The following is a 13,045-nucleotide window of genomic DNA, read 5'->3' as shown; positions in this document are numbered from 1 at the left end:
GGGTTTTATGCAGAGGAGGGTCAGGTTTGGCTTTACGAAGATTCCCTGGACCAGAGTGGGAGACTGAGGCCAGGACTCCAGGGGGAGGAGATGCAGGGACCCAGGTGGGTGAGGCAGGAGCTAGAAAAAGGTGGAGCCAGAGAAGGGAGGAAGGCTAGGTGGGAGGGCTGCCAGGAGGCTGAGTGGAGGGTCGCCCTGAGAGGACCTGGGGAAGAGGGGCAGGTTTGGGAGGAAGCTAAGGCCAATGTGGCACCCGGTGGATGTGAGAGGCCTGGGGGCTGTCCAGGAAGCCGAGGGAAGCCAGGTTTAGAGGAGGGGCCAGCGCTGGGGACAGAGATGTGGGGGTCTTCGGCAGAGAAGGAAAACAGGAGCATGGGGGCATGTGGAGAGGTGCCACCCCAGAAGGAGGTGAGTGAAGCAGGAAGGGGGTCAGTTCCCAGCCCCGGGGGTGGGGGTGGTGGTGGAGGGCCCACAGCGTTTAGGGCTATGGATGAAGAGGAAGGTCCGAAAGATCTGATGTTTTATCTGGAGGACCGGGGAGAGGGAATCGCCCTCCAGGGGTTCCACAGAGTTGAAGCCAGAATATACCCAGAATAAAGTCCTTTGAAGTCTTACACTTTATACTCTAAATTCTTGTAAATTTTGTATTCACTTTCATCAGTCTATCCATGTGAGTTCTCATATAAAGATTTTCTACCTACCGGTGACACCCATTAACCTACCCTTGTGCACCCCACTCCCCAACAGTGAAAATCTTCAAGTGAAAATGAAGCTCTGGATTCAGCCTGTGGCTTTGGGTCTCCCTGGCCAGTCTCCTGGTGCATTGGGTGACTGTCACCCAAGTATTCAAGGCTCTTCATGAGCCTGCATCACAGTGACCAGACACTCTCCACAGGCAGCCCAGCCTCCCCCCCCGACCTTGTTCTTTGTCACGTGGCACTAGCCACCCTCCCCACCACAGACAGATGGATCTTTCTGAAGTCCAAGCCTGACCCCGACCCTCCGCCATGGTTCCTTAGTGCCTCTGGAATGGTGTCACTGCTCGCCAGCCTGGCAGCTGACATCCACCTGCTGCCCGAGCTCACCCCTCACTATCCCCCATCTTCCGCTCTGTGCTCCAGCGACACAGAACTTCAGCCAGCTCTTCAAGAGTACAATCCTCTCTTCCTTTTCTTGTGTTTTGCACACAGTGTTCTCTGTCCTTGGAAGACCCTCTCCTCTCCTGGCTCTTTTTGTATATCCCGCAAGTATGCAGGGCCCAGTGTGAAATGAAAATGTGGAGTCCTTTGTTCAAAAATTATTAAGAATTTCATGAGGGCGACAGCAGGGCATTCAACCACGCACAGGGCCCTTCCAAACGTGAGGTGCTGTGGTGGGACGCTACAGGTCACACTGCCATGAAGCTGGCCCCGCATTCAGGCCACCTCCCAAGCCAGGCTCAGTGAGGAGCCCGTTCTGGGCTCCCAAAGTCCCTTGCGCTTAGACAGGCCCTAATCAGTCTTCCCTGCGCTTCCCCTATCCCAGCCCTCTCCACTTTGGGGTGCCATTGTTTAGTGAACATGTATTTCCTCCATGGGCCTGGAGCTCTGTGAAGGCGGGGTCTGGGGCTGGGTTGGTCCCCCCCCCCGCCCCTCCGGGTGCCCAGCATCGCTCTGTACGGGTCAGGGCAGCACCAAGCACAGATGCCCATCCTTGTTTTTGTGAAGCATATAGGGGTACAGGCACCAGGGAAGAATCAAAGGCAGAGGCCACGCTCAGGTTCAACCTGGAAGAGAAACATCCCTTTTCGGAGGAACCCTTTATCGGACTCCCCCCAACACGTGCCCACAGAACAAGCTGTGAAAGCTTGGCATTAGCTGAGGCCTGGCAGGGAAGGGACCCCAGATACGGAGACACTCGGGGCCTATGTTATCTTTGCCGCTAACCCAGACACATAGGTTGGATGTGGCACCATGCAGACAGGAGAGCGTCCTGGTATGAGGACTATGGTTACTTCGAGAAAACGCTCCAGGAGCCTGGAACTTTGGTTCCAGGAAACCTGGTCTCAAAAATATGCAAGGCATTCTCAAAGCCACCCAGGGGATGGACCATGGGAGGAGGAGGAGCATTCCCTGGGCTCAGGAAATTGGTGGACTCAGCTGGGCAGTGTTGGACAAGCTACATTTTAACTTTAAATTCTAGATACATGTGATCATTTGTCCATAGTAGTATTGTTCCTGCATGGGGGTGGGGGATGACCCAGGCACCCTGTTGGGAAGGCAGAGGGGGGCCATGCTAGAGGAACTAGCCTGCCCCCATCTCTCTCCTCCCACACTCTTTGCTTCCAAATGTATAATCAGCTACCACTGGGTGTGTGTCCCCCTTCCAGGCCTGCATTTCCTGGAAGGAAACTCCCCCCAACCAGTCATGGTCTCTGCCTTGCAGAGCCAACGTCCACGGTCTGCCTGGTACTTGAACCTGGAAAAAGTTCTTAATTCTTATGCTACAGACAGGTCAGCTTCCTCATCTGAGGGACGGATCCTTGGATATCACACACCTGGGTCCCACAGCTCTTTTTTCCAGTCTCTACAACCTTGCCTGAGAGCCAGATCATTGGATAGTGGTCCACACTGTCCTCCTTTGCATAGGGGACAGAGGTCCCTGGTGAGGTAGTCTCAAATCTCTCTCCAGTCCATCCACTTCAGGCCCCAACCTCGTTTGGGTCAGCGTTCTGCTTGGACCATTGCAGTAGCCCCTTCCTCGGTCTCCCTTCTCCACTTCTGTCCCCTACATGCAAACAGACCTACCACTGGAGCTTCCTGAAGAAGGAAGCTTCTCCTCCTTGTTCAAAACCTCCAATGGCTTCTCATGCCACTTATAATAAAACCCAGATTCTTCCCGGCAGCCTACAGTGTCCTGCATTATCTGGCCCCTTCCCACTTTCCAGCCTCAACACAGCATCTTTCCCTCACCCTGCCTCAGCAGCCCCCTTCAGGCCCTGTTACTCATCATGCACCCCCCAGCCCCTACACTTCTGCACATGCTGTTCCATTTGCATGGGATGCCCTTTCCACCCCCGGGGCAGTTAACTCCAACCTGAGCATCCTTCAGATCTCAGCTGAGTAGTCACTGCCTCCAGGAAGCCTCTCTCAACCTCAATTCCTGGGTCAGGTCTCCTGGTTACAGGGTCTCACGATTCCATGGATCTCTCCTGCATGCCCCGCCCCTCCCCTCGCCATCACCACAGATGCTTTACACTGGCTTGTGTGATGATTTCACATGTTTCCCCACCAAATGGTGAGATATGTGAGGGCAGGACCTGTGCCTGAATTTGCTCAGTATTGAATTCCCAGTATGCTGCACAAGTAGGCACACAATAAATTATTCAAATTTAAAAAGAAGGGTTGAGGGGGGCGCCTGGGTGGCTCAGTCGTTAAGCGTCTGCCTTCGGCTCAGGTCATGATCCCAGGGTCCTGGAATCGAGCCCCGCATCGGGCTTCCTGCTCTGCGGGAAGCCTGCTTCTCCCTCTCCACTCCCCCTGCTTGTGTTCCCTTTCTCGCTGTGTCTCTCTCTGTCCAATAAATAAATAAAATTAAAAAAATAATAAAATACTATGAATCTTTAGAAAAAAAAGGGTTGAGGAATGGTGCACTCTGGCTCCCCCTCGTGGCAGCAACTGGGTATTTTGTAGTTGGCACTAGACCTCCAAACTTCCCACTCCCTAGGCCCCCTTGGCCAAGACACCTCACTCACCCTGATAGCTTCACCTGACCTCAGCCACCAAGGGTAACAAACAAGAAGGACCTCATTATGCTTCTGGAGGACTCAGGAGTCAGACCAGGTCCCTGGGACTCAGATTGTTCCCATGACTGGTGGAAGATCATTTTCAAAGCCTATACCCACCAAGAAAACTGTTGCAGAATCTAGGATGTTATCCCACGAGGACAGGGTCATGTGCACCAGGTCTTGAGAATGGCCAGTCCAGTCTTGGGCCCTCTTCACCATGCTCCTCACATCAGCATCACTCCAGAAAACACTCACAGGACTTCAGTCCCTCTCCCCCACTTCCATCTTCTCTGCCTCTGGACCCACCACCAGAGGAGGTCTGGGGTCAAGGAACACTATTCCTCTTACTGCCTATCCCATTCCTGGCTCTCCAATGAGGCACGATGTTACCAAGACCCAGGGTTTGGTCTTCCAAACCTCCAGGTCTGGTGTCTGAGGGGGGCCCAAGGCAGTCCAAGACAGAGTGAGGACCAGCCTTGCAGAGACACAGGGCTGATAGGTCCAGATCAACCTGAACCAGGTCCGAGGTCCACAGAATCACAGGGTTTACGCTCCCTAACTATACTTTTTACTCCTACTCTCAAATCAGCTGAATCTGGCACCTGCCCAGCCAATCCCCTAACACCGCTTTCACTGAGGTCACCATGGCCTGATATCATTAAACACAATAGTCACTTGGGTCTGACTTGCCTGGTTTGCTTCACTCTGTCCCTCCATCTGCTGTTGCTATTTAGTCTTTGTCAGGTTTTTCTTTGCCTGTCCCTTAAATACGGAAAGTCCCAGAGGCTGTCTCATCACCCCAGTGGCCTCATTCTCCATCTCTGCTGACATAGCCTTCTTTTCGGTCCCCAGCTCCAGCCTCAGACCAGGGTCCTGAGGCCTCCTGGCCACCACCCCCTAGAAAAGTCTTCTGGGGCCTCCCACATTCACCAAGTCCCCCCATTGGCCTCAGCATATTCCCCAAACCTGTACCTTCTTCCTGGTTCTGTATCAGGTGGCTCCACTGTCCCCTCCCTTGGCCAGAGCCCTGGGCCTCACCCTGGACGCTTCCCTCCCCCACAGCCCTTCAGCTCCACAATCTGTCCATTCAGCTTCCTCTCTCACCTACCCCCTACTCCTTTCCCCCAGCCCTGCCCGGTCCAGTCTTGTCCTTAGCCACCTGGGTCCCTGCCTTGGCTTCCCCCAGGCTCCCAGCTTCAGTCTTCCCCTTTGGTCCATCCTCTTCATGACAGCTAGAAAGAGCTCCCTAAAGCCCATTCCTGACCCTGTCCCTCCCTTGCATAGAATCCTCCATGGCTCCCGAGTACTATCAGACCAGAGCTGAGTTCCTCAGCCTGGAGGTCCTGGACCCTGCTCACCCCTCCTGCCTTACCTCTACCACAGTACCCCCAGTGTCTGGCATTTACTAAGTCCTTGCTTGTGCTGGGCCCTCTGCCTGGGACAGCTCTCTCTTTGCTCTTTGTCCAATTATCTCCTTCTGATGTCATGCTCAGATCTCATCTTTCCTCCAGGAAGCCTCCCTGACAACACCCTAGGCTGAGTCAGGCACCTTTCCTGGGCTCCCGCAATATCTTAGGCTTCCCTCATCACCACATCTCTGCTAACTCTGAACTATTGCTCTCTGAGCAGGGATTGGGGCCGTTCTGGGTCATGGCAGCATCACCCAGCACAGGGCACACCCAGGGGGCATGCTCACGGAATTCTGTCAACTGAATGGATGACCATCCTCAGTCTCATCCAGGAACCTCAGACAGAATGGAGTGGGGTGGGGGTCTCTCCCCAGAGGAGGCATTCCCAACTCCAGACCCCTGCATGATCCCCCCCAACCCCCACAGACAGAGACAAGGGCAAGGGCCTAGGCCCAAGCTTAGAAAAATAGGACTTTCTTGTTGTGCCCCGGTGCCCCCGACACCCTCCCCATCAGAGTTTTAAAAACCGTGAGCAATTTGGTGAGTCTGAGGCCAGGTCCCATGGGGTGCCTGGGTCCTCCCACCCCTGGGGCCAGAACGGCCGTAGAGGTGGGCGAGAGGCTAGGGTCCCATGGGTTCGTGGCTGGGCCTCCAGGGCTCACAGTCCAGCTGGACCACGGTGTGGGCCCTGGGCGCCGCGGGCTCAGGGGCGGGCGGGGCCGATGTGGGGCCCAGGGCGCCGTTGGTCTGCGAACAAACGCTGCTGACGGGTGCGGGTGCCTTGGCCTTGCCGGGGGGCTGGCCGCCGTGCACCTTGTAGCGCATAAGCAGCACGAAGATGAAGACCAGTACCGAGGCCACGATGACTCCACCAAGGGCGATGATCATGGTGCCACCCAGGAAGGGTGCGTGCGGGGCCCCGCAGGGCCGCAGCGCCGGCTCGGTGGAGAAGCGGGCGCAGCCCACGGGCCGCGTGGCCGTCAGCCCTGTGGCGCCGTCCTCGTACACTGCCAGCACGCACAGATCGTAGGTGCGGCCCGACGCCAGGTCCGACAACAAGAAAGAGTGGCTGTCGGCGGGGATCATCCTGGAGGGACAGGCAGGTGGGGGGTCAGGTCTCTGGCTGCCCAGCACCCACCCTGCACTGTGCCCCAACCCTCCGGTCCGATCTCCCCCCAGCCCGCTGTTAGCCCAAGTCCCTTCCCACCGCGGCTCAAATTCCCTTTGGTCTAATACCGGGCCAGCCTCCTGACTGATAACCCATGGATCGTCTTTGGTTGCTGGCGCCTGCCACTCAAATCCCCCAGTTTAATCTCCCTCTAGCCCCAGTGCCCAGATTCCCTCCTGGGCAGGCTGCTCACTGCTCCTCTGTTTGGGCTCTGCGGTTTCACCATGGCCTCAGGGCCCAGCTACCCTGCAGTGCAACTTTCCCTCCAACCCCAGCTCCGGGTCCCCCTCTAGACCCTCGCCCAACTCCCCAGGTTCCCCTCCCTGCCTCTCCTCCAGTTGGGGCCTGATTTCCCTTTTCCAGCTGCCCCACGCTCCTCCAGCGTACAGCTAGAATTCTCTCATCTGCCCGCCTGATTCCCCCATACTGCTGCCTGATTTCCTTCTAACCTGCCAGTGAATGTCCCCCTAGCCCCATTGCCTTATTATCATTATTGTATCTACAGTGCACTTTCCAGTGAGCCGGTCTCTGTTCTCGTGAAACTGATGTGCCTCAGCCATCACAGCTGATTTCTTTTTCTCCCTGTTGCCTTATTTCTTCCAGCTCCGGCTCTCGATTCCCTTTTTATCTCTGTTGCCTGTTTTTTATCCTTACCTTTCCCATTTCCTTTTATCCTTAGCACCCAGTTCTACTCTATTTCCTTTTGCAGCAGAGCACCCTGTTGGAGATTTAACTTGTTTTATAATCTGTTTTATTCCTAAACTGCTTTAATGTGGGAGTTACAGGGAACCCCGTGATTGTCTCTGAGAGGGTGACTATCTAGGAGAGCATTTGTCTCATCCCCTGCCAGGCAAGGTGGGCAGGATTTGTGGGATTTCTGGGTGTGGGCCCTCCATGGAGCCGACTCCCCCTCCAGGGACTACGGCCATCTGAGAAAGGGAACAGAATAAGCTCGCTAGATTTCCAGGACTGAAAAGGAAATCAATTGATGACCTCTTGAGATGTGGGCCCCTGGGGAAGGAAAGGGACCCAGGTACTGGGTTTATAAGGTGCACACTCCAGGCGTTGGGAGGCCTGACTCTCTGCAGCCGGGCCTCGGGGACCGCACCCTTGGCCCAGCCTGGCAGTGAGAAGAGGGAACCATCCACAGCCACCCATGCAAGGTTAGACTCGGGTGAGAAGTGTCAGCAGCCTCTGGGTCGGAGCCACCACTCCTGACCACATGTGGCCAGCCACAGCAGATGTTCCAAATGCTCTCCAGCTCGGGGGCGGAAGATGTCCTGATCCACCTCTTGGAGTGTAGAAGCCCCAGATTTTCTTCTATCGCTTGCAACAATTAAATAGAGAAGGGGATCCCCAACAGTGGGCAAAGCGAATGTTCCCGTTCACCTAGCAGGTGGAGCATGAACTAGGTTGAATTTGATTTAGAAAATCACAAATTGAGATGTCACCGTATTAGAACTCTAAACATCGGGAACAGTTCACACTGCACAGACCCAAAGCCTGATCTCTGTTTTGCCTCCTCCCTCATTTCATTTTCCCCATGAACTCTGTACCTTCCTGTTTGATCTCCTTTTCTTCTTGCAACTTGGCTTATATCTAGTCCTGTCCTCTGGAAACACCTGGTTCCTCTCCACCTTTATACTCCGTTTGTTTGTACCCCTCCAACCTTGCTCCTCCCCTCCCCCCCTCCCGATTAACTTTTTATTCTTCTGGCCTGATTACTTTCTACTCTTGCTGCCTGATTTCTTTTTTATATCTGTTACTATTGACTTTTGCTGCCTTCTTTCTTTTTATCACTACTGCCAGATTTCTTTTGCCTTCTCTGCCTGATTTCTTTTACCTTTGCCGTCTGATTTCCTTTGTAACCATTTCAGCCTCATTTCTCAGCTGCACTGCAGCCCGGGGTGCCAACAGATGTAGCTCCAGCCCTCCCTCCACCTCAGTCTGCCCCCCACTCTGCCCACTGCCTGGGCCCTGCACCTGTAGACGAGGATGTCGTCGGCTGAGCTGTTGTACTGGATCTGGTACATGCGGATGCCCGGGATAGGCCGCTGGTCCGGCCACTGGACAAGAGCGGCTGTGGCACCATGCTCAGTCACCTGGACACCACGGTCGGTAGGGGGCCCGGTGTCAGCTGCCTTGGCGGAGGCGGAGGCGGAGGCAGCAGAGGGCGGGGTGAGGGCATCAGGATCCCCGTCCCGCGGGGGGTCACAGCTGGTGCTGTTGGCTAGCTGGGGAGGTGGGGGGGGACCCACGGTCAGCTCAACAGCCGCGGTGGCCTCACCAGCCGCATTGGCCGCAATGCAGGTGAAAATGCCACCATCGCCCGGCTCGGTGACCAGCAGCTCCAACGTCCCGTTAGGGAAGGCACGAGCACGGCTCGAATTGCCCACCAGCCGGCCCTGGGGTGACACCCAGCGCACGCGAGGCTCGGGGTCCCCCACTGCCCGGCAGCGCAGGGCGGCTGGCCGGCCCGCAGGCACCGCCAGGGGCGGCGAGCGGTGAGTCACCACGGGGGGCTCGCACACAAATTCCTCCTCGCCCACGGCCCAGAAGTAGCGGCCGCCCAGAGCGGGTGGGGAGGCGCAGGCCTCCAGGTCGTCCTCCCGGGCCAGCCGCCGCAGCCACACCAGCTCGCAGTTGCAGTGCAGGGGGTTGCCGCCGAAGGCCAGCACCAGGGCGGAGGCCGGGGAGCCGCGGGGCCTGGCCAGCAGCGGCAGGCGGGAGAAGAGCGGGTCGGGCGGGATGGTGGTCAGGCGATTGGAGGTCATGTCCAGCCGTGCCAACTTGTGCAGGCGGGAAAAGGCACCAGCGGGCACGGAGGCCAGCAGGTTGTGGTCGAGGCCCAGCGTATTGACGTTGCCCAGGCGGCCCAAGGCCTCCCAGGGCAGCTGCTCCAGGTTGTTGTAGGACAGGTCGAGATCCTCGAGTGTCTCGGCGCAGTCGTCCAGGGCGCCGGCCGCCAGGGCCGCCAGCTGGTTGTTGCTCAGGATGAGGTGGCGCAAGTTGACCAGGCCACGCAGCTGACCCTCGCCCAGCGAGGTCAGCCGGTTTCCGTCCAGGTGCAGGGCCCGCAGGGCGCGCAGGTCAGCAAAGGCGCCGGCTGCCACATGGCGGATGGTGTTCCGCGACAGGCTCAGATGCAGCAGGCCGGTCATGTTGGCCAGGTCGCGGCGGCGCACGGCCGCGATGAAGTTGTCCGCCAGGCGCAGCTCGGCTGCCCGGCGGTCCAGCGAGGGGGGCACGAACAGGAGGCCTGCCCCCGGGCACAGCACGCTGAGGGGCAGGGACTGTGTCTGGCAGCGGCAGCGGCGGGGACACGGGCTGGGAGTGGCTGGCTGCGCCGGAGACGAGGCAGGGGCCAGCGGCAGCAGGCAGAGGAGCAGAGGGAGGACGGCCATTGCGGGCAGGGGCGGCCTACAGGGAAGAAGGGAGGCATTAGGGCAGGCTGAGGCCAGAAGGGGGGGGTGCCAGAGGGCATCAGGGTGGTTCAGGACCGGGAGAGAAGGTCTCAGCGGGCTGGGAGCAAAATATTGGGTCAAAGATGGTCAGCCAGAGGAGTGAGAGTGGTCAGACGGATCAAAAGCCAGAGGAGCTGGTCAAAGACTCAGAGGGATGTGTCACAGGGAGCAGACATGATCAAAGACAGTCAGAGGAGAGGGAGGTAATTAGAGATGGTCAGAGAGAGAGAACGGGAGGGTTGATCAGAGTGGGTAGAAGGGAAGCCAGAGGGCTTGAAACATGGTCAAAGACATGGTCAAAGACGGCCAGAGAGAAGAGGCAGTCAAGGTGGTGGGAATGATTAGAAGTAGTCAAACATGACCAGAGAAGGGAGATGGTTAGAGATGGCCAAGAAGACGAGAGGTGGAAAAGGAAGGGACGTGGTCAGGGGTGCTCAGATCTAGGAGACATGGTCAAAGATGGTCCAAAATGGTCAAGAGCCAGAGAGGTAGTCAGATAGAGGAGACAGCTGGAGATGAGGACAGCAGGGTAGGATGGTGGGTGCGGGGAGAGGTCATCAGAGAGAGGAAAGGCAGCCAGAGATACTAGAGATGATGGGAGAACTCCAGTGCTCAAGAGAGACAGAGAGAAGAGAGGTGGTCAGTAAGGGTCGCAGACTGGCAGTTGGGACAGGCGGCAGGAGGAGGGCGAGAACAATGGCAAAAGATGGTCAGAGACAGCCAAGGCTCAGAGTCAGGGGTGGACAAGAGCAAGAGAGCTGGTGAAAGATGATTCGAGAGAGGCACGGTGGACAGAGATGCCAAAGGTGGTCACTGAGTGAAGCAGCAGACAGAGGTGGCCTGAGAGAGCAGCGGTGGATGGAAGTGTCAAAGATGATTAGAGCGAGGAGTGGTGAGCGGAGATGGTCAGTGAGGGGGGCGGTGGCCAGGAGAGGCGTCTGGAGACGGTCAGATGAGACAGATGGTGGGAAGAAACTGGAGAACAGAGTGCGAGATCAGAGACCTGGAGGTGCCATAAACTGGGGAAGAGGAGGTCAGAGGGGCAGTGCTGGTCAAATAAATACCCAGAGAGTATCTGAGGCACAGCGGAGCTAGAGGCAAACCCCTGGAGGAGGGGGGCGGATATTTGTTTCCTGGGAAAACCCCAAGGGTGCCCAGGGGGACCTAGTTCTCACTTACCTCCACCCCCAGGCACAAAGTTCCTCCCAGGTCCCTCCCCACCATGGGGGTCCCCCAAGAGCCTTACCTGAGCTGGAAGCCGCCCCAGGGAGCAGAGTCCTCAGGCTCCAAGGGGTCAGGGGTCAGGGCTCTGGAGGGGGGGCCTGGTCATGCCTTCTCTGTCCCCAGGACCTCTGTAGAGGGACTGTGCTGTATCTCAGCCCAGATCTGTGGCCATGGAGTCTCTAGACCTTGATACTTAGGGTCCTAGATCTCTAAATATAAGGCCTCTAGGGGCCAATTTTAGAGACCCAGGCTCCAGTTTGGGTTGGTTAGAGCCAGTGTCTCCTAGTTCTGGTCTTGGGATGCTAAACAGCCAAATGGAGAGTTTAGGGTCTGAGTCTCAAGCCCAGTCCTGGGATCCGATACTGGGGTGCTGGGTTCAGATATTGGGGTGCCGAATCAAGATTTGGAGGTCTCTAGCCCTCAATTTCAGCATTCGGGTTTGCAGCAAGGACTTCAGGCTCAAACTCAGGTTTAGGCCCCTTGGAATGCCGGGGTTCAGATCTTGGAATTTGAGGCCTAAATCTCAGGGTTCGGGTCCCAAATAGTGGGTTCCAGAGTATAGATATGAGAATCTGGTCCCAGATTTCAAGGTCCCAGGCACAGCGTTCAGAGTTCAGTTCCAGATTTGGGGCTTTAGATGCGAAATCTTGAGGTTCAGGCTCCAAATTTGGGGGTCCATATTCCAAGTCTTGGGGTTCCAGAGACTGATGTTGAGATTCCAGCCCCAGATACTAGGTGTTCAGGCTCCAGGTCTTGGGGTCCCAGCCCCAGATAAGGGTCTCAGGCTCAGGTTTCCAGATCTCTGGATCCAATCTCGGGGTGCAGGCCACCGATGTCGGGGTGCGGGCCCTGGGTTTGGGGCGGCGTGGTCCCGGCTTGCTTCCCCGGCTGCGGCGGGGACTGGCCCGGAGGGATGGGGGGGATGCGGTCGGGGGAGGGGGGCGGCAAGGCAGCCCCGGGGGCCGGGGTGGGGCGAGGCCTGGGCGAGGACAGACGGACAGACTGGGACACTCTGGGGTGGAGACACCGCAGCGCAGGTCGGGGCGCAGGGGGGAGGGGCCGCGCTCAGAGACCCCTCCCCCGCCGGGGCCGGGGCGGGGGCCGGGCGGGGGCCGGGCAGGCGGGCTGGGTCCAGGCGCTCCCGCGGCCTCCTCGCCGGGAACCCAGGGCCGCGCGCGCGCCCGCGCTTAAAGGCGCAGGCCCCGCGCGTGCCCGCGCTTAAAGGTGTAGGCAGCCCCCCTCTCTCAAAGGCGCGCATCCGGCCCCATCTCCTTTGGAGTCGCCCTGGCGTTGCTTGGGAGTGAGAAAAAATCCTTGGATACAGAGAGACATAGAGAGAGACACAGAGACTGAGACAAAGAGACACACAGATTGGGAGAGACAGAGACAAAAAGATGGGCAGGTTTAGATGGAGAGACAGAAGTAGAATGAGAGAGGAAGACAGAAAAACACATATTCAAGGAGAGATGAAAATACACAGAGACAGTGGGAGACCCAGAGAGAAACAGACAAGGACATGACAGAGATAGACAATGACAGAGACACAGAGAAAGTCAAAGAGACAGAGACACGGGTGGGCCGGGGGTGGGGGTGGCAGAGACTGCACGGGGGCAACTCAGCTATGAGGATGGGTATGTGTATTTGTGTGTGTTTCCAGTTCCTATTCACAGCTTTGAATATGGCCTTCCATCCCAGAGTCTCGGGCCCCCAAGCCTGTCTCCTCTCCTTTGTCTCAGCACCATCTCCCTGGGATGTCCTTCCCTAGGTGGGGTTTCCTTACATGGACCCTGCCCAGCAACAGGCCTGATCTTTCAGGCCAGAGAGGAGACTCTGCTCCTTCCCAAGTCTCCTTGCCCTGGCTGCAAGGGGGAAACTTGGCTCCCAGACCCTGTGCCCTCTGGAATTACAGCTAGACCTTGAGAAACACTGGACAGATAACCCATAAAGGATGGAAAAGATAGGAAATGGGACAGAGGCAGAGGACTGGACAGGTTGACCCAGAGAAGTGTGTCCA

The 13,045-nt window shown here is 57.2% G+C and overlaps 1 protein-coding gene across 1 annotated transcript; it reads right to left on the bottom strand.

Annotated features, from left to right (window-relative positions):
* Nucleotides 1-531: 531 nt before the first annotated feature.
* On the bottom strand, nucleotides 532-12,062 carry LRFN3 (leucine rich repeat and fibronectin type III domain containing 3). Its single transcript, XM_036067987.2, has 3 exons — nucleotides 11,054-12,062; nucleotides 8,327-9,763; nucleotides 532-6,262 (listed from the first exon to the last, which is right to left on the bottom strand). The coding sequence occupies exons 2-3, from the start codon at nucleotides 9,745-9,747 to the stop codon at nucleotides 5,797-5,799; spliced, it is 1,887 nt and encodes a 628-aa protein (XP_035923880.1). The 5' UTR covers nucleotides 9,748-9,763; nucleotides 11,054-12,062; the 3' UTR covers nucleotides 532-5,796.
* Between the last annotated feature and the right edge of the window lie 983 nt (nucleotides 12,063-13,045).

Source organism: Halichoerus grypus, chromosome 15, assembly GCF_964656455.1.
Source record: "Halichoerus grypus chromosome 15, mHalGry1.hap1.1, whole genome shotgun sequence".
Classification (NCBI taxonomy): Eukaryota; Metazoa; Chordata; class Mammalia; order Carnivora; family Phocidae; genus Halichoerus; species Halichoerus grypus.
The sequence above is the reverse complement of the archived record's forward strand: the minus strand, read 5'-3'. Positions and strand labels throughout refer to the sequence as shown.